General features: G+C 35.9%; 2 protein-coding genes and 1 pseudogene across 2 annotated transcripts; 1 reads left to right on the forward strand and 2 right to left on the reverse strand.

The window, feature by feature from the left end:
- Nucleotides 1–1,541: 1,541 nt before the first annotated feature.
- Nucleotides 1,542–5,518, reverse strand: LOC106338972 (annotated as a pseudogene).
- A 2,939-nt stretch (nt 5,519–8,457) lies between these two features.
- LOC106338973 lies at nt 8,458–10,357 on the reverse strand. The gene is made up of 8 exons (XM_013777822.1): nt 10,237–10,357; nt 10,063–10,159; nt 9,445–9,574; nt 9,153–9,355; nt 8,933–9,056; nt 8,818–8,859; nt 8,646–8,720; nt 8,458–8,532 (listed from the first exon to the last, which is right to left on the reverse strand). The coding sequence occupies exons 1-8, from the start codon at nt 10,355–10,357 to the stop codon at nt 8,458–8,460; spliced, it is 867 nt and encodes a 288-aa protein (XP_013633276.1).
- Nucleotides 10,358–19,978: 9,621 nt separating this feature from the next.
- On the forward strand, nt 19,979–20,908 carry LOC106340900. Its single transcript, XM_013779735.1, has one exon. The coding sequence runs from the start codon at nt 20,325–20,327 to the stop codon at nt 20,805–20,807; it is 483 nt and encodes a 160-aa protein (XP_013635189.1). The 5' UTR covers nt 19,979–20,324; the 3' UTR covers nt 20,808–20,908.
- The last annotated feature ends 3,606 nt before the right edge of the window (nt 20,909–24,514 follow it).

Genomic DNA, 24,514 nt, shown 5'->3' on the forward strand with positions numbered 1-24,514 from the left:
GCAATTCCGATCAGTACTTGAAAACAGAGGTGAATTATTTTCTTTTTGAAACTCCTATTGCTTTATAATATGAATAAATAAAATCAGTTTCTATTACCCCTGTAAATTCTCTTTCAATTCGTTTTTTTTCCTGTGATCTGATGAGTTTAGAATCAAATTGTATATATTGAACACTTGCGTTACGGAAACTCTGGTCAAAAGAATTTGAACAATTCTCGATTGAGCTTGACTAATATACATCTAGTCCATCAAACTGATATCAATGACAAAAAGGAACTTAATCATAGGTGTTTTTATCAACGTCTGACAAAGAAACCAGACTCAATGACAAAGGAACTTAACCATAGGACAATATTATGTTCATATTTTTAGTTTTGTGTTAGTTAGTGCCAAAGAACATGACGTTTGACAGTTACTGATAGTTTGATGGACAACTAAATGCTCTTTTATTTGCTCGCATGAAAGTTTAATCTGATGGATACCTGAAGAAATGGTAATGGAGCTTACCACAACCAAAAATCATTAAAGACGCCTAACTCCATTCACTATAAGTGCAGGTAAAGTATAAAAATTGACTTATTGAGAGTGTTATGGTTTCTTAAGCTCTGTTTTTGTAATCTCTGCAGAGAATCAGCTTGAAGATAACTGATATGGAAGATCTTTGCAGAGGAGCTGTTGAATGATCATGAGATCAAGAAACAGAGCTCGTACATGGGTTAGGCGTCTCAAACAGTAAACGTAAGTTCTGTATCATCTATAAATTAGTTACAAAGTTCAATGATTGACTTCAAAATTTATTCTCTATGCACACCCACCGTTTGACCATACTTAATTCATGGAAACAGCAGGTGAACTATACAAATTGTTTTTCCAGACTTTTATTGATTAATAATTAAGACAATATAGATTAACTACTAAGATTAAGTACTTAAAGTAGATTAAATATTGATTAATTACTAAGACAATATTTCTTTGTTTCAGGAATGATATTGATAACAATGAATTGTAGAAAAGACTCCATCATAACTCAGCCACTTGACTCTCACTACTCGATAAGTCAGGTTAGCTTTTTAGAACCATTTATCATATGAATAGTATATCTAAGTGTTTTGGTTAGATAAGAAGGGAACCAGCCGTTAGATTAGAACCATCTACATTTTCCTAGTATATCTAAGTGGTTTGGTTAGATAAGAAGTGATGTACAACAGATTCATTGGTTTATTGTTTTGTTGCTGTGAGTTGATTGAAGTTTTCATATGTTGATTTTCTTGTTTTTATTTCTTTGCTATAGTTTTAACATCTAGAAAATGTAGAGAAAAATGATAAGCTATATCAAAAACAATACAAATCCGTAAATAAGTTGAAAACAGCTTAAAGAAACTCAAGTACGATAAAGAACTTCCTCCTCTCTTCTCATCCTTAGCATAAATCTGAAAAACACATCACGTTTCAAAGATATTTTTAAATTATGATCTTAACATATAGTAATAAACAGTAAATGATGGAGAGCTTAAATAAATACCTCATCATGACTCCTTGGCTTATAGATTATTGAAAACCTCTTTGAAAACAACATTGACAGTCTTGTGCTGAGGTTTTCCATCTTTGTCCACAATAAGAATTTTCAACCATTTCTTCGACGTGACCCTAGAAATAGCTACGTAGAGCTGTCCGTGTGAAAACACAGGTCTAGGTAGGAAGAGTCCAACTTCTGAAAGAGACTGCCCTTGAGTTTTGTTTATTGTTATAGCAAAAGCAACAGCTAAAGGCAATTGCCTTCGATGCATTTTGAAAGGCAGTCTCGTATCAGATGGGGTTATCAATAATCTAGGAATATAGACTGTCTTCCCAACATTAGATCCAGTGATAATCTTAGCGGCAACCATAAATTCCATCAGCTGAGTAATCTGTAGCCTTGTTCCGTTCATTAACCCTTCTTGAGGATCAACATTTCTGAGAACCATAACTGGGCAACCAACTTTCAGACGAAGTCTATGATTCGGCAATCCAGACACTTTAATATTGTTTAGAAAATCTGAGTCAAGTGCTTCATCATTCACCGCTTTTGTATCAGTAGGATCAATACTATCAGCACTGAGATAAATCATTTCCTCACCTAAAAAAATATCAAAACATAGGATTTAGTTAATGTATATAAGAAACAATATATTTAGGATCTAAAATCAATCACGATAAAAGTGAAAATAAAAAAATTACCATCCAGCTTATCCAACATGTAATCATTGATCATGTTAACATCCTCATTGGTTGGACACAAAATAGCTCTCTCTTGGAAAAATTTAGCTTCTTTGTTTCCTTTTAATGAAGAAGGATCTTCGTACACTGCTTTGCTAATGGCCTCTATTGGTTCATCAGAATCAGTAATCAAAAATTCGGAGGGGGTCTCGATCTCAGCTATTCCATCGTTAGGCTCTCCAAGTGTACCATCACCAACCTTTAAGATCCACTCAGAGAATTCCTTTAGATCCGTCAACTCTTCAGCTGAAAAACCACCAGATGATAATCGCATGTTCTTAGTTAATTTCAAGACTTTACAATGCTCCCATAGATACGAAGAATTCATTGAAGCCATAACGATTGCAGCTCTACTACCTCCATTTATAACTGGGAGCACTTGTCTGAAATCGCCTCCGAAAACTACAACCTTTCCACCAAAAGGCTTGTCGCTCTGCTTCCCAATAATATCAGATAAGCTTCTATCTAGTGCCTCAAAACAATACCTACTCATCATGGGGGCTTCATCCCATATAATCAGTGATGCCTTTTTCACCAAATTGGCTTGATCGGATCCATGAGCCATAGTACACGAAGAAAACTCATCTGGATTAAGTGGTATCCCAAACCTTGAATGAGCAGTCCTACCACCTTGTAACAACAAAGAAGCAATGCCACTCGATGCAACATTAAGAGCAATATCTCCTCGCGATCTAATGGCTGCAGATAGTAATTTCCAGAGAAAAGTTTTCCCAGTGCCACCAAATCCAGACACAAAAAACATTCCACCTCTTTCCTTGTTAACAACATCTAGGATTTCATCATATATTTTTCTTTGCTCTGTAGTCATCTTTGGAATATCTCTATCCAGAGTTTCTAACAATGCCTCACGATCATAGCTTCTCTCATATAATATCAACACATTTGAATCCTTACTATGTGTCTTTGCTAGCTGTGGCATAGAAGGATATTTTGCCAAAGAAGTCCCACAACGCTTCAGAAGCTTTTCAATCTCCAGCAAAGCGAATTTCTTTTTCTCATCGTCACTTAACAATAGTCCTACAAAAGAAATTAAACTATTTAAAAAAAGACACGATGGAGTATGTAACATTTTGCTAGAACATCAAATTCAAAACGAAAATAGTAAAATAATACCACCTGGCCTATTGAAAGTTTTACGCCTGTGATGCTCAATATCATCTGAAAGACATTCCCAAGTCTTCTCCCAAACGTCCTCTGGCCCAGATGCTTTCATAGCTTCTCCTTAGAATATCATCAATGTACTCTTGATCATCATCTAACAATCCTCGAGCATAACATGCATCTTTGTAGGTTGGATAAACAACACCTTCAAATGTTTTGATGTCATCATAACTCGTAGGACCTCTCACATAGTTCAACAACACACGGAGATAATAAGCATGTTCTTGATTACGTGGAGCATAGTTGATTCGGCCAACACTGAATCCCCTTTTCCGTCTTATGAACTTCTTCTGGCTCTTGGAATATGTAAAGAAGTTAGGAATCTGAGCATAGGTTAGAGTTTTAGCTAGATCATCAACTTTACACAACTCAAACCATGCTAAGAACATTGTATTCTCAATGAGTTTACGACTGATCACTGCTTCCAGCTTGTCTTTTTTTTTGAAAATAACCGTTTGTTTGCCTGGAAGATGGAAATTAAGCTTCTCAACTGCGGTTGACCTGAAATGAATGGGGAACTTAAAAATTCTCCATGATCCTTCAGACGCAAAAACATATCTACAATACCAATCAAAAACAGATTTTATTAGTTTTTTATATCATGTTCTGATATTTTAAAATATAAATTGTATATAAAGATTTTGAAAAACAATACCTGCAATCAAAGAACTCTTTGAATTCATTCCTTTTGATTTGGTCCACTTCTCCTTCTGGAATACCAAGCGCCTCTGCAACCATGTGATCTGGTGGTTCCACAGCTACTGTCACACGATCACTTCCTTTATTAATGTACTTAAATAAGTACTTTATAGAACCATCCTGGTTGCACCACTCTACATTAATATGAGCTCGATAACGTAGAGATAGTTTCTTGTTATAAGGAACGATCTGTATCTTCTCTTCTACGGTAAATCGGAAATCCTTCTTTACTCACTGTTGTCTTATCAGCAAATGATTTCGGGTAAAGCTTAGAACATTTCCCATTTTCCATGCAAGGAGATTTCATATTAGCAGCCCCACATGGTCCATGAATCATCATATCCTTGACAATATCGTACAGCTCTGGTTCTTGAGACTTATCTGGAATCTCAGCTGAAATGATCTTGTCAATATCATCTGTAGTGGGAAACTTGGCCGTAGGATGCATAAATAAGAGAATGTGAGCATGTGGTAGACCACGCTTATGAAATTCAATCGTGTACATAGCTGCAACGATCAGACAACAAACACTGGTTTAGTATATAGTTGAAAATATAAAAGCATATGATCAAGAAAGCTGAATATTTAACTCACATGATACAGTTTTGCCAAGGATATTCTTCTTAGTTAAATCATCCATCAATGAATCCAGTTTCATTTTGAACATCCTGCAAATGATGTCTGATCTGTCCTCTGCCTTTGACTTGCGGTTGGTAAGATGTCTTGTGATCTCTGGCCATTTAGGATTGCATGTAAAAGTGATGAAAAGATTTGGAAAACCAAAATGCTTACATATAGTCATTGCATCCAGATAAAGGTTTTTCATATATCTAGGACCACCAGTGAACGTAGCTGGTAAGACAAACGAAGATCCTTGCTCGGCCATATCAATCCTGCCCGCATTTTCTGACTGCTTGATAGAGTCATAACTATCAGAACGCAAAGTCGTCTGGTGAGTCCTCAGATAGCGTAGGCGATTGGATTCTATAGTTGTGTAGGCATCCACAACAAACTGCTGAAACAACCTTCCTGAATTTAGGATAGTATGAGCCTCATTCTTGCGTTCATGCAAACGAAAAGCAAAGAACTGCCTCATGCTGATATTTTCCTTTTTCAGTTTTTCAGTAGCTTTAGTAACACCTTTCTTTATCCCAAGTCTGAAACCATCCTCTCCATGTACAAATAAAAGAGGATACTAAAGTGCAAGATATGAAGCATGTATTTCATCGATCCTTAGCAACTTCCCTGATTTCTGTTGAAGAACAATATCTCTTTTATCCATGTCCAGATTGAAATCTCAAGGAATCAGTGCAGCAACTTCTGATGCTGTAGGTTTGTCATATGTTCTTCCATCCTTTACTCTATCACTGACTATCCTCATATGAAAAGAGTCTCTAGGATTGATGGTGAAACGATCTTTTGTTGATCTGAACTGTTTAACGTAAGGGTTGGTCTCATTCAGCATCTTTATCAGAAGGTCGATGATCTCTTTCTTAAGTCCATCACTTTTTTTATAAGCTTTCGCTTGACCCCCTTTGCTGTTAAAAATAACACATACAACGGTTCAGATTAATAATTATAGTAAACAAATATAAAATTAGGGAGAGAAGCAGATTGAAATAATTACCTCAAAGCCTTTGTTCTATTTTCTGTTTCATTCCAGTGTCAACGATATAAAGCTGTCCGAACTTAGCATCATTTCCATTTGGTGGTTGTAAACTACCAATTAAATGGTATTTCTCACCTTGGAGTACCAACATGTTTGGCCCTTTTCCCTTTCGAACAGATCTATCAATTTTTAAACCAAGTGAAGTGAATGAGAAGACCATGTTGTAAGCTCTTGTGTTTCTCTGAAAATGTTTGCTTAATTTATCATCTCCAATCAGCAAATTCTTAAGAACTTCTGGTGGTTGTTTTAGTAATGGTAACTGCACTTGTCCTTGCATACAACATAGAGAAAACTTAGGATTGGGTGTTTTCAGACGCCTATTTAAGCGTTCACCAAACCACATAATAGCTCCACAGTAAGAACATGTGTAAGTTGCATCCCCTTCATCTATATAAGCTGTAGATGGTAATAAGAAAATAGTTAGTGATTATTTAAACAAATTCGATTTTAGTATCTTGCTGTTTATTACCATCTTCTTTTGGTACAGCCTTTTTAGTTGCCCTTTCTGTAGCACGAAATGTTTCTTCAAAAAGTGCTGCCAGAGATTTAACTCTGTTAGTGTTAACCATGGTATCTGGAGCTGTGTCAACGGTTAAGTCAACAACTTCGATTTCTGGTTCCGATTCCGAATCGGTGTTTTCTCGTGAACTACAGTAAAAGTCTGGTTGAAAATTTTCATCAAATATATCTACATTTAGATAAAACACAAAATGTTAATACAGATACAATATCACAAATTATTACAGCGTATATACATATACAAATTAAGCTAATATATAACCTTCAAAGTCAGATTCTGTTGCTACTGAATTCCCATTATCTTCACTTTCATCACCACTCATTTGCGAGGTGTGGACTGTATCACACGCCAATTCTTCATCAAGACGACTTATAAAACTTTTCTTATGGCTGTTGTGTGGTAAGCTAGATCGTGGTCTCTTTCTGATGCCAGATGTGTCTAGCACATTAATAGGATAAAAACGGAAGTTTTGTCACAATCATTATATATATGCGATTGATACTATATTCAGAACTAATATTTATACTTACATGGTAAAGATGTGATTTGACTTCTCTGTAAACTTCCGTGTGAAGCTTGGCCAGTCACACTGTCCACACCTACTGAAGAAAAACATATAGCCCTTTGGTTTAAGTCAAATGAACAGGGTCGCACAAAACACTAAAACAAACCATAAATATATTGAACCTTATTTTTAAAGCATTTGCTTATGTTTCTTGGTGTACATGGAGTCAATAGTTTCAATATATTTTAAAGCATTCAATATATGCGATTGATAGTATATTCAGTACTAATATTTATAGTTACATGCTAGTGATGTGATACAACTTCTCTGTAAACTTCCGTTTGAAGCTTGGCCAGTCCCACTGTACACACCTACTGAAGAAAAACATATAATGCTTGGTTTAAGTCAAATGAACAGGGTCACACAAAACATTATCATTAGAAGTAAATATATTGAACCTTACTTTTTAAGCATTTGCTTATGTTTCTTGGTGTACATGGAGTTTGTAATTTTTGTTGATTGCTAGGTGGAGCAGCATCAGTAGGGATGTATACAACATCCTGTAACAGTCTCTTAAAAACATAAGACAAAGGGACATCCTGACTTCTGATAGATTTTCTGTTCTGATTTCTGTCGACTTGTTCAAAATTCACACTGTTTTGTTTTCTCTGAAGCCTTTTATTCTCTGTTTGTTGTGTTGAATCCTTCCTTTGATTAGGCGGATCACTATGTTTTCTTTTCATTGTGCCTGCAAACTACGTTTGTTGACATTCACAAATTATACAAAACACAAATCAATGGTTACATAGTTTAGTTCTAAAATTGCACCTGAGTTATTTTTGAAGTCTCGCTCAATATGATATGGAAGAGCAAAGACGATGAATCAGAGTTTGGAAGTGAAAATTGATAATTTTTAGTTCCTATAATGTAGCAATATTGTGATATTAGCCATATATCTTAGTTCCTAAAATGTAGCAAGTGTGTTAAAATAAACTATAAGAATCTCCTAATTATTTTCGACATATGTTTTTAGATATGAAAATGTACTAATATTCTTTAAGGATCACAAAAATACTCAAATTTAATACACAGTGTACTATAGTAAACTTATTTTGCTTTCAATATTTTATTAGTCGAAAATATTGTGTTTATGAATATATTTTATATTTTAGCTTTGTTTCAGAGATCATAATATTTTGGCAATGTATGGTGGCTCTGGGAACTTGGACAAAAAAGGGCCGGACTCTAATACACGTCTTTGCCAAGTAAGTTTGAAACATATACAAAATTTAGAGAGTAAATCTTCTGGTCTGGTTAGATAACGTAGGGCGGGTTCATAGAGCTTTCCCATATTGGTTTTGCCATTGGTCAACCAAATTTTTTAATATTGGTTGGATGTTCAAAATAAATAAACCACATTTTAAAAAGACTTCAATTATTAAGTAAAACTAAGAAAACAAAGTGTCTGTTTTATGATATAACAGACATTATTAAAAAAACACAAGTAATTAAAAAACCCTAAAAGCAATAAAAATACTAAACATTAAGATCATCATCTTTAATATTCTCCATCTTCACCAGCTTGGTGCACATTTTTTTGGAAGTTGAAGTCTGATCAACTTGATCTTATCCCTTACGCTTTGAAAATGGCGTTGAAGAACCTTCTGATGAACTTGCTTCGTTTTTTTCTCTTATAGAAACCTTATCACACGACAAAAACACATTCCAAATAACAGTAAAATCATCTAAAACAACAAATAATGGTTTTATATAATACACGTGATTTTATTATTTCATATATATTGAAAATATACCTCTCCACCGGACATAATTGATGAACCAGAGCTAACATGAGTAATAGGCTCAGAGTTGGACTCGAGTTGGAGAATCTTATCACCAGACCATACTTGTGAAACCAAAAAGATGTCTGATCCATTTTTAACATTTTCAGAACCAAGAGTAAGACCAAAACAAAAAGATTTTAACCAAATCTGTTATAGCTTGAGGCAAAATATCTGGATCTTCAATCTGTAATGAAAAAGATGAATATAAGTTGACGAAGTATATAAAATATATTTATGATAATATAAATTCTTATAACCTCTTCATAGGAACCATCCCTAATATCTTTAGCCTCAAAGCCCACAACGACTTTAGCAACAAAATCAAGAAGCATTAGTTTGCAAGTACTGGTGTCATCCTTGACAGTGAGATGCAATTTGAATCTGTTTCATTTCCAACCAAAATCATCACCAATCTGAAACGTAAATGTATATAGTTTTTTAAAAAAAATATATAGTTAAAGGATAGCAAAAACTAACTGTGGGGTTACGGTGGTGGTATTAACACGACATGTTGTGCACCAGAATATTGGTTTCTCATTTGGAGCCAAATTACCACCACCCTTCGATTTGATTCTCATGCAACGCTTGTTACACCTGTTCCGGCTAACATGACCAAAAATAAACCAGCTCCAATCCGTATCAATAGATTCGATTGAGCAGATTATTTTGCAATCCTCCTCCTAAGGTTACAAACATATAAATAGTTTTAGAAATGATAAAATGATGACTTTGGTACATATAATGCTAATTAGAATTTCAGAAAAGATACCTGAGTTGCTGTGATGATTTCAGAGATAGATATAATACCAACATCATTCCAATCATCAATTAGATCCTTGATCGGACGCTTGTCTTTCTTTGTAGCCGTTAGAGCAAGAGCAAACTCATCATTTGGCATACTGAAAAAAAAAAACCGTTTTTTAAGATGTGCAGAAAAATTTTACGTATTTGATAAAATATAATATTTCCAACGTGGTTACTTGTTTTTTAAAGCGAGACATTCAGGTAAATCAGGATCGAAACAAATGAGGGATGAATCAAAAGCATTGGTTATCTGCACATCTCCTACACATCATAAGCAAAAGACATTTAGTAAATATTTATTATATAAAATGTAAAAATATAAATATACAAAAGGTAAAAGGATAAATTATTTATATCTATATTTGTAATACCTCTGTAAAACCCTATTTTAGCAAAGCGGATCATGCACACCATATTAGGATTATTTGTTTGTTGGAGATGTTCTTCAAGTTGTTCTGCATATTTACCTCACAAACAGCATGCAATGCTTTCACCCCTGAAATAATAAGGTATTGTAAAACAATTAAACTGAAAGTATATATAATATATAGTGTAATCAAAGTACATATCTTGATTCACATACTTGATGTCCATTAAGCGAAATTCAACTTTTTTCTTATCATTCCCCGCAACTTGGACAGTTTGGACGTCACTAAGATTGGAAACTTGACCAACAGCATCTGTCAAATAATTAATTGCTTAATATTAGTACAATATACATACATTATGAAAAAAAAAATCTCATTGACTGACTAACCGGTCAGGAAGTGAGTATTAAGAGTTCCATTTCCAATCTTTTCAAAAGGTGGGAAATTCAGAAACTGATCATCACACTCAAAAGTACTTTGGTCTATAGAGGTGTCTTCAATGATAGACATTTTGTAAATATGGTCTGTGGGACGGTACTTTCCTCTCGCGTGAGACACTGTAAATGTGTCAATGAGTCGCCATTCACCAAGCCGTATTTTACTCTCTGTTTTTTTTTATGAGATTCTTCCTGGCCGAGCAGTGTATCTTAACACCCTGAAACAAAACCGATCATAAAACTTAGAACATGTACATAGTTATTTATAATGTAAAGTACAAAAACAATTGCAAAAGTGATAAAATAAAACATATAAAAATAATCGAACAGTTTTTTCTGCGAAGATCATCTCAAGGGTATCTCCTCCATAATTGGTTTTCTGCCTCCAGGAGTGAAGCAACTTAACTTGGACTCGCCAGCCTTGTTTGTAGGGCTTGACGTCTTTTAGTAACGAAAATGCTTAGATCATAGACATAGCTCAAACTGATTAAGTTTAGGTGATGGTTGAGCTTAACTTCCGCACGATCGATATATATAGATTGATAGGATATTTAGTTTGTTAGGGTATTTAGAGAGAATATGCCATGAATTTATTCGCAAAGAATAAAATCAATTGTAGTCAATTTTGTGCCGGTTGTTATGGTTAGTTATATCGTAGATAATGATATCTTGATCATAATGATATCAATTGTAGTCAAGTAAAGATGCTGTTTCGAAATTTCATAGCAAAAATGTAGGAAACAAACATGAGAAGTCTACGGCAGATTAATCATTCGATCATTAAGTTAAGAATATCCTTTTTAATGAATCTTAGTTTATTCAAATTAGTTGGTTTAGATATAATCTTAGTTTTGGCATTCCCCGTTATTGTTGCAACAGAATATCACACGATAAAAATCTTGTTATTCTTGTTGCTAAAGATAAAACCATGATTTGAATTTTAAATGAATTATATTAGCAGTGTTATATCTGTTTTAAAGATAAAACCAGCTGATGTGTTGGCTCGATCTCGATATGATAAGACCGGTTTGATGGTTCTTTTCAGTTGAACAGGTTCAAACAAAAGAACTCGAATTATAACAGGTTTGATGTATAAATAATGTGTAAATGACTACAACAATCTAAAACAGAGGTTTTATGAACCATTAACGGTGAATGGTGGAGTAGTTAACGATGAATAGGATGTAAGGTGAATGGTGGAGTAGTTTACGAAGAACATTATGTATCTTCTGTCTACAAATATGGTTTACACTGAAGGTAGTTGGTTACGTTTATTACATGAACAGCATGTATAAAATACCAGAACTCTTAAACAGTTTCAGCTTCGTATTGGTCTATGAAATAATTGGTCTATGAAATAGTTAAAATGCAAGTATACGATTTCATAGGTGGATTCGATTATGAATAATATGTCAATCATACGAAGCTAGATCTAATTATAATATATTAAGTACTCTAATGTATGTTCGTTAACCAAGCCTTTTTTCTAGGAGTCATTTTATTAGCAATGATATAAGTTAAGCCATATAATTAAAAATAAATGGATGATAACAAATTTCTAGTAAGGGTCCATTTTTAAAAAAATCACACATGAAGAGAAGTTATGACTTCTGTTTTAATATATAAGATACATTGTTGTTCCAAAAAATATGCATTAATACATTTCCTTTAGTGTTTATTTCCTTCATCAAAAACCAAATTGGCTATGCAACGGTTTTTGGTTTTGGTTCGGTTTTTTATTTTCCGGTTCTAAAAATATAAAGATTATCCAATTGTATAATTTGGTTTGGTTGTTTTCGTTTTTGGTTCATTTTGGATAACAATCTTAAGAACTGAATAATATTCGGTTAAGGTTTGATTTATGTTTTCGGATAACTTTGGATAATTAAAAATTATATTTTTCAAATTTTATATTAATTATTAAGTAACTCGTAAATTTTAGCATCTTGTAATATTCAGATAATTTGGTAATTTTAAGACATTGAAAAAATATTCGAGTAATTCGATTTATAAGTATTATTATAAAAAATATTTGTAACTATTAAAATAAATATAATTTAAAATGTAAGTATATAAAATATATTTAGATACTATGTATCTAGTCTTACAAAAGAATACTATGTATTCGTTCTTTCTCGGTTTGGTTTCAGTGTATGTTCCAAAAATATAGAAACTTCTCGGTTAATTGTGAAGAACGATTCGATTTTGGGTTTGTTTTTCGGTTCAGTTCTGATTTGGTTTTTTATTTTTGGTTTATATGCTCATGACTGATATTGGTGTTTGATATGAAATTAAAAGGGTTTGATTGGTAATCATTTATGTAACCAATATGTTTACATTGAAATTGGCTCATGGTTTCATGAGCTCTGGTTGTGTCGAACCGGGTCTATTAACCTTACTTTCTTTATGCGCGAAAGAACTATTTTTCCTTGGAATTAGACTATTGGCGATGGGCATTTGGTAGGAACCGATGCAGATCCAACCAACTAAACCTAAATTTTCGGTTTTTGGTTTTCGGTTTAATTAACATCCGGTTAAAGCTATAAACCAAGCACATTTTCAAACGTTCGCATTCTGCAAGCGCATTTTCAAGCTGACATGGTTTTAAGTTGTGTTTATATGTAATTTTCAAGTATTTTGAAGAAAAAAATTAACTTTTTTTATGTTCTTAAGATCAACACAAGTTTTTTTGATGTATCTAACGCATTATCAAACAATGTACATCAATTTTTTTTGTTCCTAACGCTACCAAACGTGGGAGAAAAACCCCAAAAATGATATTTCTGTTGTAAAAGTACGAGGAATTTGTTTGTGTATTATTAATGATCAATAGGGGGTTCCTTTATATAAGGATTACGAGATAGAGATAAATGGAAAGTATACAAATCTTAATCCATCTAGATTTAGGATAACTACAAATATAAGGAAAATGAAATCTAGTAATATGGAAACCCTAAGTCGGTTGCCTCTCTCTCTCCTAAGTCGGCCGCCTCTCTCTCTCCTAAGTCGGCCGCCTCTCTCTCTCGCCTTTCTCTCTAGGGTTTCGGCCATCTCTCTTTTAGGTATGGGCCGGTTACGGACATTCATCACTTGATTTATAAAACTTCCTCTTGGATGCCATAACCATACAAGATTTGTAATACACTTCACGTTGCCTCATTAAAACCTTATCAGGAAAACCCAGTGGGACAAAACCATGATGAAGGAAAAAGAGTACAACACGTACTACTCCCCCCTGATGTGAACCTCAGTGTAGGTTCTTTAGTCTACGCATCTGATGCGTGATCTTTCCTGGACGTGCAGGAAGGGAGTAATCAAATCGGCCAAGTTTATTACTGAACCGTAATTGGATCATTTTGATCTTTCCGGTCTTTTCTCATGTCTTCTGACATCGTGTGTACATGTTCAAGAAGTGAACCTTTGCTGTCGACCACTTTATACTTTAGTCAGACATGTAGGACTATGGTCCTCGACCAAAATATTCCCACAGATACTCTCTTTGGCTATTAACCGCCCATGACGATGTTAAAATGCTGATTGATAGATAACAGACTGTATGAGTTTTCTCTATACTACCATCGACTATGCACTAATTTGATCGATCCATGTTGAGTCATAGACTTCTTTTATACATGTTCATAACTTGTCTCATGAGTGTACAAGATCATGACTTGATCAATGATCATTGTTGTAATGAATTTTACAATCTTATCTAACTATGGCACTGTGGCCAAATACACTCATGAATCTCACATGTGGTCATCGATCTCTATTGCCTTAGGCAATGCCATATTCGTTTTTCATTGCAGCCCTATCCTTATATTGATGTCGTTTCATGACCTCTGTTGCTGTGGATCATATCACACAATGAATATATATTATTAGGTCATGGACCTCGGCCACACGATGGCTGATCTTTCCTTTCCACTAGCCATGACCAAAGAAGTAGGCCGGACACCTCTAGCCGGACGCCCACACAGATTTAATAGATAATTTGTATCAACCAATTAACCTTTCTTTAGGCTGGTTTAGTATAAAGTAAACACAAGGAATTCAAATCTCTTCCATAAGTATATGGACTGAATTGGATTGTTCTTATACAACTCCTTTACATAATATATGCAGCTGCTTTGTTTCATTCCATGAACAGCTTAGGAACAATGTTGTTCTTTCATCATCCAGTGATCCATATGTTGCTTATTACATCATTGTATATCAATCTAATTTCTTTCATATGACCAAACCTTTGTCAATTTTGAAATTTGTAGCAGCATCCACCACATAGGAATTTATCTCCTTATAATCTGTTCCTTTGGTCTCTGTGAGTATCCTTGTGTAACAAGCTATGATCTAATGCTGTTGGTAGGAAAACATGAACACTTTTACACCTCGTGATCATGTACCATCTCTCACGGTTTCTTTTCCCTCAAAATACCCATCTATTTCGCTGGTTTATCAGATGGCGTTTCTGAATATATGTATGCCAATACGCCTATCTCTTCTATGGATACTTTAAAACTCCACGTTTATCTTTCACTCTAATCTTTAATCTTTATGAGTACTCTTTCGTGGGTTCATGATCCTCTCTTATATGTTTAAACTCAAGTGCTACTCTCTTATGTATCCTTATACAAAGGTTTATGTGTCGACACTCTTTATATATATGTGGTTTCATTGTGTTCTAGACATGATCTAATTGATTTGAGATCTTATTATCCAGGACCTTTATTACCTAGTAGCTTGGCGTCCCAAGCTACATGGTTTGGTACCTTAGATGTGTAGCTGCGCAACATTTTCTCAATGTCTGGTATGGTTTCTCTTATGACTCTGCACCTTTCTTTTGTTTCCGAGGATTCTTATCTTTTGGAACCTATTTGGGGAACACATTGGTCTATCTTGTATAGACTCTGTAGCAACTTGACTATATCTCTTTCTAGGACATTAGATTCGTTTGGTGCTAAGCTGGTTATGACTTAGTCATTCTTTTCTTTTCTTTTCGGGTCAGTGTCTGGCATCTGATTAGCTAGCTTTGTATAATCTTTCTTTGGACGTCTTTAAATCATATTCTCTAGTCCGAGGATCTTGCCAAGACAATGATGGTTAATACCATTCTATTTCTCTTATCATTCTTTTACTCTTTATTATCATTCTTTATTATCATTCGTTATAACTTTCTCCTTTTAATGTTGGATAGACGGATTCATTGATCATGCAATCCGTATACCTGGTCATAATCTGATCACCCATATTTGGCTCAAGGTCTCTTTAAAATTCGTGGGAGAAAGTCATACTTTTATCCAATATATATTCTCAATACTCTTTTGAGGTTCCATCTTAGACGACACATATGTATGTGGTGGTTTATTCAAAGTCTCTTAAGATGGTATATGCCTGGTTTATGACTCGTATTCAATCTGAAATGGGAATATCTATGCTCACTTATATAGCCTGATGCATCTTAACTTTATATACATGTAATTCATGATGTCCCTAAGCTTTATAGACTTTAGAGTCTGAGTTATACGGCCAAACCTTTGTAGGTAATGGCCTTTGTGGCCGAGCCGTTTATAGCATGGTCATAGACCATAGTAGTACACGAATTTGTAGTATTGATCATGTGTGATCATGGATCACGGGTTTATCCTCTCTCCCCCTCATGAACATATTATAATTTTGTGATGCTTAGGACAATAAAGCATAATGAGTTTCCCTTTGTATACATGTTACACAACGTGAGATCTTATGGGATAACTCTTTGTGCCTTTTCAATATCAATCTTTGCATCAAGTTTAGACTAGGATGGCTAATCCGGTCATGCCATATAGTGTATGATTTCCGTGGGATATATCAGTATGGTCACCACGGCTCTTGCCTCTTATCATACTGATCTGTAGCATAGTTTTGATCAGTAGAGTACGTAGGTATCGTCTTGACCACTATCTCATAAGGTCTTAGGTGTTTTCTTTCTTAAATCTGAAGGAACTTGTTTCCTTTTGCCCATTGTTTCTATTTGGAAACCATTTTAACTCAATGGATCACACATTCTTTGGGTGTATATAATGCCCTTTAGGTAATGCCTTGGCCATAGATTTCTTACTAGGCTACTATACCGTACCATAATGCCCTTTAGGCAGTTTCTTTTATCAATCATTCACATTATCAAATAAGATCAGACAAGATATAATAGTAATGAACTCAAATCAAATCTATTATTATATATAAAATCGTGAATGATAATTAGGTTTAAAGCAAAACACAAATCAAAGACTTTAAACAAATGTCAAGATCTTTCTTAGTTAATAGATAAGCCGGCCACACCATCTGTTACATTGGACACAGCTGCCTTGGATTCATCTTGATCCATTGCCTCAGGATATCTCATCTCACTACTTTTCTTTAGCAACTTATCATTCTCAATTACTGTTAGGCAAGAGATCAGGTCATTGTAGGTGGTGAAACCTCTTTCTATGTAGATATGTTTTGACAACAGATCTCCTGGATGGAATGTGGAGTATGTCTTGAATAACAAATCATCATCTGTTACCACTTCACCACATAGTCTCAGGCTGTAAACAACTTTGGACAAAGCAAAGTGATACTCGGCCACAGACTCAAAGTCTTGGAATCTGAGACTCATCCATTCATGTCTGACCTTTGGTAATAACACCATTGTGTATCTGGATTTTAATTCTATCCCAAGGTCACGAGGATTCTCAATATATAGATACTGATTTCTCAGATCCTCAGTGAGATGATGGCACGTAATTGTGACCTTTGGTAATAACACCATTGTGTATCTGGATTTTAATTCTATCCCAAGGTCACGAGGATTCTCAATATATAGATACTGATTTCTCAGATCCTCAGTGAGATGATGGCACGTAATTGTTATGGCTCTTAACTTTTCACTTTTAGTTGCATAATCACCTTGAATGATACTCCTACCGAGTCCTCTTGATTTCAAGACAACCGAAGTGTTCATTGCATATTCTAGATAATTTTCACCAGAGGGTTTTAGAATGGCATAATCCAAGGGCTCAAATCTCGGCATCTAAAATCATATTATCAATCAATTCATGATTTAGAATTCATGCAACCAATTCAAAATAATCAGTGCATATGATTTCATAAGTCTCTCGACCAAAACACTTTACTACTCGACCATGATGCGAGATAAGTCGAGAATGCAAGGTCTATATGTGATGCTTAGGCCACACGGCCATTTTGATGTGATACAACGATCCTAGAGATTGGTTCATGAGATATGCAAACAAGGTTACATGACCATTCAGATATGGTGTCTCACTAGACCACACGGCCAAGCTATGATGCATTAAGCCACACGGCTTTCTATCACATGCTGCAAGCAAGTTATCAATCAAGGGAACAAGACCGCGAGTATGAGCAACGCATCAGAACGATTGGGCCACACGGCCGTTCGGTATGATTCTTAACAAAGCCACACGGCCACACAATTCATATTAATTAGGGTTTACCAATTTCAAGGTTGGTAATATGTGGCTAGATTTTAGGGTTTCAGGATCAAATGATCTAGCAACCTATCTTTCATGCAATATGTAAATAATCCTAAACCTTAAATCAATCATTCAAGTTTTAAGCAATATGGGATTTAAGGTTTCAAGGCCTTTAGGGATTTAAAACGAGATTTAGGGTTTTGGTTTTGAACATTCAAACAATACCTCACGGCCAAAGTATATGCCTCATGACCAATGGGTGCAATAGGTTTAACTCTTATGCATTTAGTTAACATGTAATTTCAATCCTAAGACGGTTTGTTTCTATCAGTTCATGATTCAATCAAACACACAAACCAATCGGCCAAGCAATGAAACAAATCATGCGGCCACTTGATTTTAGTTTCAATACAATCCTAACATTATATTCTAAGTTCAATTGCAATCAATCAGTAGTGATCAGGTTCAGATATGAATGCAACAAGGCCACAAGGCCACAAGATATGATCTAGAACAATTAACATAGAATGTATCAAGGTCATACGGCCCGGCGACAACTTCAAATTCGATTTCTAGGTTTTTTAGGGTTTCAGTTTAAACAAGATAAGCAATTCAGATTCAAGTTTAAAACAATCCCAATCATAGTTCTAGGCGATCAATCAAACACTCAAGTTTCAAATCAAAAATTAAAACCAATTTTCCAAATTAGGGTTTAGGAAATTTCGAAAACTTTGATCTTTGATCAAAGGGATTAGATTTGAGATTAAGGTTATGATTTTAATTGATCAATGGATCAATCTCGATTTAGTGTTTAGGGGATCAGACTTATTCGAGCTCCGATTTACTCTTTAGGGTTTGATCTATTATCCTATGGCTTTCATCTTAAGGATTAAATTTTAGGGTTTCAATCTTTACAAACAATCCAAATTCAATTCTCATGTTCTTAGAATTATGGTTAAATTTTTGTTTGCAGGTTGTTGAAACCGGACCACCAAGATGAACGGATGAACCTCGAGCTGAACACGGACGGACGCGAGCTGGTTGCTATCGGATCGTCATCGGATGCGAGCGGGACGCATCTGCTTCCTATCGGGTTCGCGAGTGGCTGCTTCCTATCGGGTTTGCAAGCGGCTGATCGGGAATGCGAGCTGGCTGATGGGGAACGCGAGCTGGTTGTGATGCGAACGGGAAGCTGAGGTCGTCTAGGATCAGGAACACCTTAGGGCTGAAGCTGATCGGATGGTGACGAGCTGGGACGTGAGCAAGAACGGATTAGGGTTCGTCGGGTTCGGATTAGGGTTCCAAAGCAAATCGGCGTGCACTGTATTGGGGCGTGAGGGCGCGTCGGTGGTCAGATCGACAAACGGTTTGCACTGAGCGATTCCTCTTGGCAAGAGCTTCGATTTGATATCTTGATCGTTTTCTGGGTCCTCACGGTTTGGGAGAACGACCCCTTTGACGTTCAGAGGTAGATTCTTTTCGTTTAGGGTTTTAGGGGTTTTGTTTTAGCCTTAGGGTGTTAGAGGCTATCGTGTTGATAACGTGTTGTAAAAGTATGGAGAATTTGTCTGTGTATTATTAATGATCAATGAGGGTTCCTTTATATAAGGATTACAAGATAGAAATAAATGGAAAATATACAAATCCTAATCCATCTAGATTTAGGATAACTACAAATATAAGGAAAATGAAATCTAGTAATATGGAAACCCTAAGTCGGCTATCTCTCTCTCTCTCTCCTAAGTCGGCCGCCTCTCTCTCTTGTCTCTCTCTAGGGTTTCGGCCATCTCTCTTCTAGGTATGAGCCGATTCTAAGTATGAGCCGGTTATGGACATTCATCACTTGATTTATTACAATTTCTAAACTTATCTTTGACATGTATAAAACTATAAAAGTAAAAAAGAAAACCTCTATTTTTATCTAAACTTCTATAGCTAGCGAAAACAACAAATCCAGTTAGCAGTTCCACAAATTGAGGTGCTTTGATAGGCAAGGAATTAGTGGTTCACGTCTGGAAGATAACTCCAAAAACGACTTTGTTCCAAAAATCACTCATCACGTGTGGGCCAACCACAGCGACGAAAAAAAACAATTATTTTGTTTTTTTTTATTGTTGTTTAATTTTAGAGGAAAATAGTAGTCTTTGGTTATATCCTCTCCGATCGATAGTTGCACAAGAAAAAGAATCCTCTCCGATCTTTCCGGGTAACCAGACGTTTCGGAGTTTTCTTTCACTTCCTCTGATAATTCCAGCAAATCCCGAGAAAATCATATAATACCGTTTTTTTTTTTGGCAAACTCATATAATACAGCTATTTTCTTTTATCTCCATCCTCCTATATCTACTTGTCACCCACATATTATTTTGCACTTTCTCCTCTCCTAGGATCTTCATGATTTGATTTGCAACATTACCAGAATCAATGATGAGCGACCTATATGGGTCAATCTTCACTAGATTCTGTTTTCTCTGAGAAATCATCTTTCTCTGAGACGTTTATCTCGCTTACAATCTGAAGATCCCCATATCGTTCTTTCTCTTTTACGTGTCGTGTGTTTTCGGTATGACTCGTCGTCACGTGATATTGATATCTGAAGAAAGAAGCTCTCCGCCCATGACAACGAAGATGAGCAAACACGCGGAGAGGAGGAAGGTGGGAGAAGTAGCGGGAGGAGCGGCGGCAGAGTGCGCGGCGGTGTGCTGCTGCTGCCCTTGCGCTGTGGTTAATTTGGTTGTTTTGGCTGTTTACAAGGTTCCCGCGGCTGTTTGTAAGAAAGCGTGGAAACGTAGCAAACGTCGACGTTTTATGATGAAACGACATGGTTTGCTTGCATCATCAGCGGCGAAAGGGAGAGAGAGCACCGTGCATGCAAGATTGAAGGAAGAAGATCTAACGGCTGAGATTGTTGTTATTGAGAAAAACGAAGCGAATTGCGAACTAAACGATGTTATCATGCTTGAGGATGAAATGTTGGAACATTTTTATGGGGCAGGTTTTTGGAGAAGCCCCTCGCAGAGGGATACGGAGTCATCGGGAAAATTTTAAATTCTGTGAAGTTTGTGAGAATATAGTAGTATTTAATTTAATATATACAGTATTTGACTTTGATAATTATGTGGCTATGTGAATAGAACCAAAAAAACATAGCAGTATTTATGCTTTTAATTTTGTTTGATTCAAATATAATGTTTGCAATTCGTTCGTTGCTTGGATGTTTTTTGGATTTAGTTTTGATTTGAGTGGTTTTTTAGAGCAGGTCCATTGGGAGTGCCTAACAACAGGCACCTAAGAAAAGGTAATTAAAAATAAATAAAAAAGGTCAAAAAATTTTAGAACCGCTGTCTTATTTGGGCTTTTTAGAGCAGTTAGGAAGTCCTTACGTGGCGGCTTGTGATTCGACCGCAAATCAAATGCTCTCTCTCTCCTTCGTCGCGATAAAGCCGAATGGCTTTTGGTTTGCATTCTCGACTTCTTCGTCTTCTCACTTGAATTTCTTCGTATCTGTCGATTTTCGTCGACTCTGTCATCTCGGCGATCGTCGTCTGTCTCGTCGTCTCTCTCGTCTCGAAGCTCGCCGTCTCTCTCGCCGTCTCGGTCGCCATCTGTCTCGTCTCGATTCTCGTAGTCTCTCTTGCCGTCTGTATAGTCGTATCTCTCGTGTTGAATCTCGTCGTCTCTCTCGTCATCTCTCTCGCCGTCTCTCTCGTCTCGATTCTCGTCGTCTCTCTCGCCGTCTGTCTCGTGTCGATTCTCGTCGTCTCTCTCGAATCTGGTCTGAAATCTCGTCTCGGTCTCCTTATCGGTAAGAAATCGTCATTTTGATTTGATCTTTATGTTACTTATGTCTCCAATTTGGTTTATCTCACACTCTCTGCTCGTGATCCGCTGTTATGATGAAGCTTGAAGAGAAAGCAAGGATGGAGGGAAGGATATAACTTAGACAAGATGGAAGAAGAAGCAAGATAAGTTCGAAATCTATTAGATTGGTAGTAGAGTTTTGTCTTTTGAAAAAGAACTTTTATTAAAAGATGATAACAGTGGTGATTTATTTGATAATATTGAGGAAGGTGAAATCTATTAGATTGGTAGTAGAGTTTTGTTTGACTGTTGAAAATATTGAATCCTTTGCATAGAAACAGAGTCGGTTGGTTTGTTATAACAAGTGTTGATGATGAATTTTAGGAAGAACTGTCTCTATTAGTCTGGAAGCAGAGTCAATTGTGTTTCACATTATCACACTAAGCTGTTCTTGTCTTTATTTTCATATCATTTTGTGTTCGGTTATCTGTGTAAATATTTGATTGATCAGGGTTTATTACTTTGTTTATATAATTCTATTTTTGTTGGTTGTGTGAGGAGTGGTGATCATCAAGAAGCGGGAGCCGACAGTTGGAGAGTTTCCTTTCATTCATTACGGATTCAACATGGCCAGAAGATCCATCTTTCACTTCAATCAGCAAGAGGTTAGCATACTTGTCTTTAATGCTTTTTTAGAGCTTCATTAGGATTGGAAATTAAATGGTATTGGTTAGAGCTTAGGTTTGAAAATTAAATGGTATATGTTAGTTGTGTGGATGTGATTTGCCTTTGTTGTCGTGTTTCTTTTAGTTGTAGTTTCTTTTAGTTGTAAGTATGAACATTGATTGCCATTAACACACAAAGTAAGTAACTTCAAAAACTAAAAATTCTAAGTTTCCTTTAAAATCTGAACAATACTCCTAAACAACAACACGTAAAACAATCAAATACTTCTCCTTTTCGACTTCCTTACAACGTTCCTATTTCCTTTGAATCCATAAACAATTTTATGGATTCATATACTCAACCTTCTCGCTTTATGGATCTCTTAAACCATCAACAACCAAACACTCAACCTAGTGTAGATATCTCTGCATCGAATGTCTCTTTGTTCGGTCCTTGGTCTGAAGAAGAAAACGTTGAAGCCCCCACTGTGGAGGACCGTAAAGAGAGAAGGAAGTGGACACCAACAGAGGATCATGTGCTCATCAGTGCTTGGTTGAACACCTCCAAAGACCCTGTAGTTGGGAATGTGCAAAAAGCCATTGCGTTTTGGAAACGCATTGCAGCTTATTTTGCTGCAAGTCCCAAGCTATCTGGTTTGCAAACGAGAGAGCCTACTCATTGCAAACAAAGGTGGGGGAAGATCAATGAGGGCGTCTGCAAGTTTGTTGGCTGCTATGTTGCGGCAACAAAAGAGAAATCAAGTGGCCAGAACGAGAATGATGTAATGAAACTGGCTCATGAGATTTAATTCAATGACTACAAGGCGAAGTTTGCCCTTGAGCACGCATGGTTGGAGCTGCGACTTGATTAGAAATGGTGTGGCGCATCTACAACTAAAGATAAGGTGCAGTCAAAAAGGAGGAAGTTAGATGAGCACTCTGCACAATCATCAACTTCTGTGGCTGGAGAGGATGATCAATCCAAGCGCCCTATTGGAGTTAAAGCGGCAAAGGCGAAAGGAAAAAGGGCTGTGAGCAATGCAACGAAGTTGGATGAGGAAGAAAAGGAGTTGCAGAGCATCTGGGGTATTCGACAGAAGGACTTTGCTTTGAAAGATACTCTTAACAAGCAAAAATTGCTTGACTCTCTAATTGCAAAGACTGAGCCATTAACTGAACTCGAACTTGCCTTAAAAAACAAACTTATTAAAGATATGTTGAGTCTTTAGTTGCGTCTGTATGATCTGGATTTAACAAGCAAAAATTGTTTGTGTCGAGTCTTTAGTTGTGTTTTAGTTGTCTCTGTGAGCTGTTTGTGTCGAGTTTGTAAGATAATTGCCTTATCTTAATGTAAAATAGCTGTTTAAAGTTGTTTATCTCTCTGTTTGTAAGATAAATGATGTTTCTTATCATGCTGGTTAATGTATAATATTGTCCATCTCTCCGTTAGTTTTTTTTCTTATCATGCTATCTCTCTGTCAGTTTTGTTTCTTATCATGTTGTTTCTCATGTAACAGTCCAAGCCAAGACGTAAAGAGAGAGACATGTGACACAAAGAAACAAAAATGCCAAGAAAGCCAAGACGTAAAGACAGAAACATGTGACACAAAGAAACAAAGATGCCAAGTCTTCTTTATAAACTTTGCCAAGCTGTGGAGCAGACAACGACAAGAGCATGTGACACAAAGAAACAAGTCACACAAAGAAACAAGTCTTCTTTATAAACTTTGCCAATTCTTTAAAAGTGTATAATAGTACAAGTCTTCTTCTCTCTTACCATATCACAAGAAACTTTTCCAAATCTCTTCCGAAACAACAAACCTCTCTTACAATATCACTACAAACAAGTCTTCTTCTCTCTTACCATATCACTACAAACAAGTCTTCTCTTCTCTTACCATATCAATACAACACTTACCTTTTCTTCTAAATGGCTTCTTCTTCTAATAATTTTGAAGACATGATGGATGAGAGATTCGACGAAATTTTCGATCAACGATTCGAAAATCTACTTATTCATAAAGAAGCTCAACAAGAAGCGTCAAGATCAAAAAAGAAACGAGCCTACATTGAAAGACAACGAGAACAAGGACACATGCAGTTATGGAACGATTATTTTAGTGAAGATGCAACATATCCGTCTCACATGTTTCGTCACCGTTTTCGAATGAACAAGCCCTTGTTCATGCGTATTGTTGATCGACCCTCCGCTGAAATCCCATACTTTCAACAGAGAAGAGATGCTACTGGAAGGTTCGGTCACTCTCCGTTACAAAAGGCAACAACATC

The sequence above is a fragment of the Brassica oleracea genome, chromosome C4 (genome assembly GCF_000695525.1).
Source record: "Brassica oleracea var. oleracea cultivar TO1000 chromosome C4, BOL, whole genome shotgun sequence".
NCBI classification, from domain to species: Eukaryota; Viridiplantae; Streptophyta; class Magnoliopsida; order Brassicales; family Brassicaceae; genus Brassica; species Brassica oleracea.

Bases quoted from the DNA above. Each gene is read 5' to 3' on its own strand.
- LOC106338973 (XM_013777822.1), bottom strand. From the start codon at position 10,357: ATGTCTATCATTGAAGACACCTCTATAGACCAAAGTACTTTTGAGTGT. The intron at 9,356-9,444 runs GTATCTTTTCTG...TTGTAACCTTAG, and splicing joins AAATCATCACAGCAACTCAG to GAGGAGGATTGCAAAATAAT. The intron at 9,057-9,152 runs GTTAGTTTTTGC...GAAATGAAACAG, and splicing joins ACCACCACCGTAACCCCACA to ATTCAAATTGCATCTCACTG.
- LOC106340900 (XM_013779735.1), top strand. From the start codon at position 20,325: ATGACTCGTCGTCACGTGATATTGATATCTGAAGAAAGAAGCTCTCCG.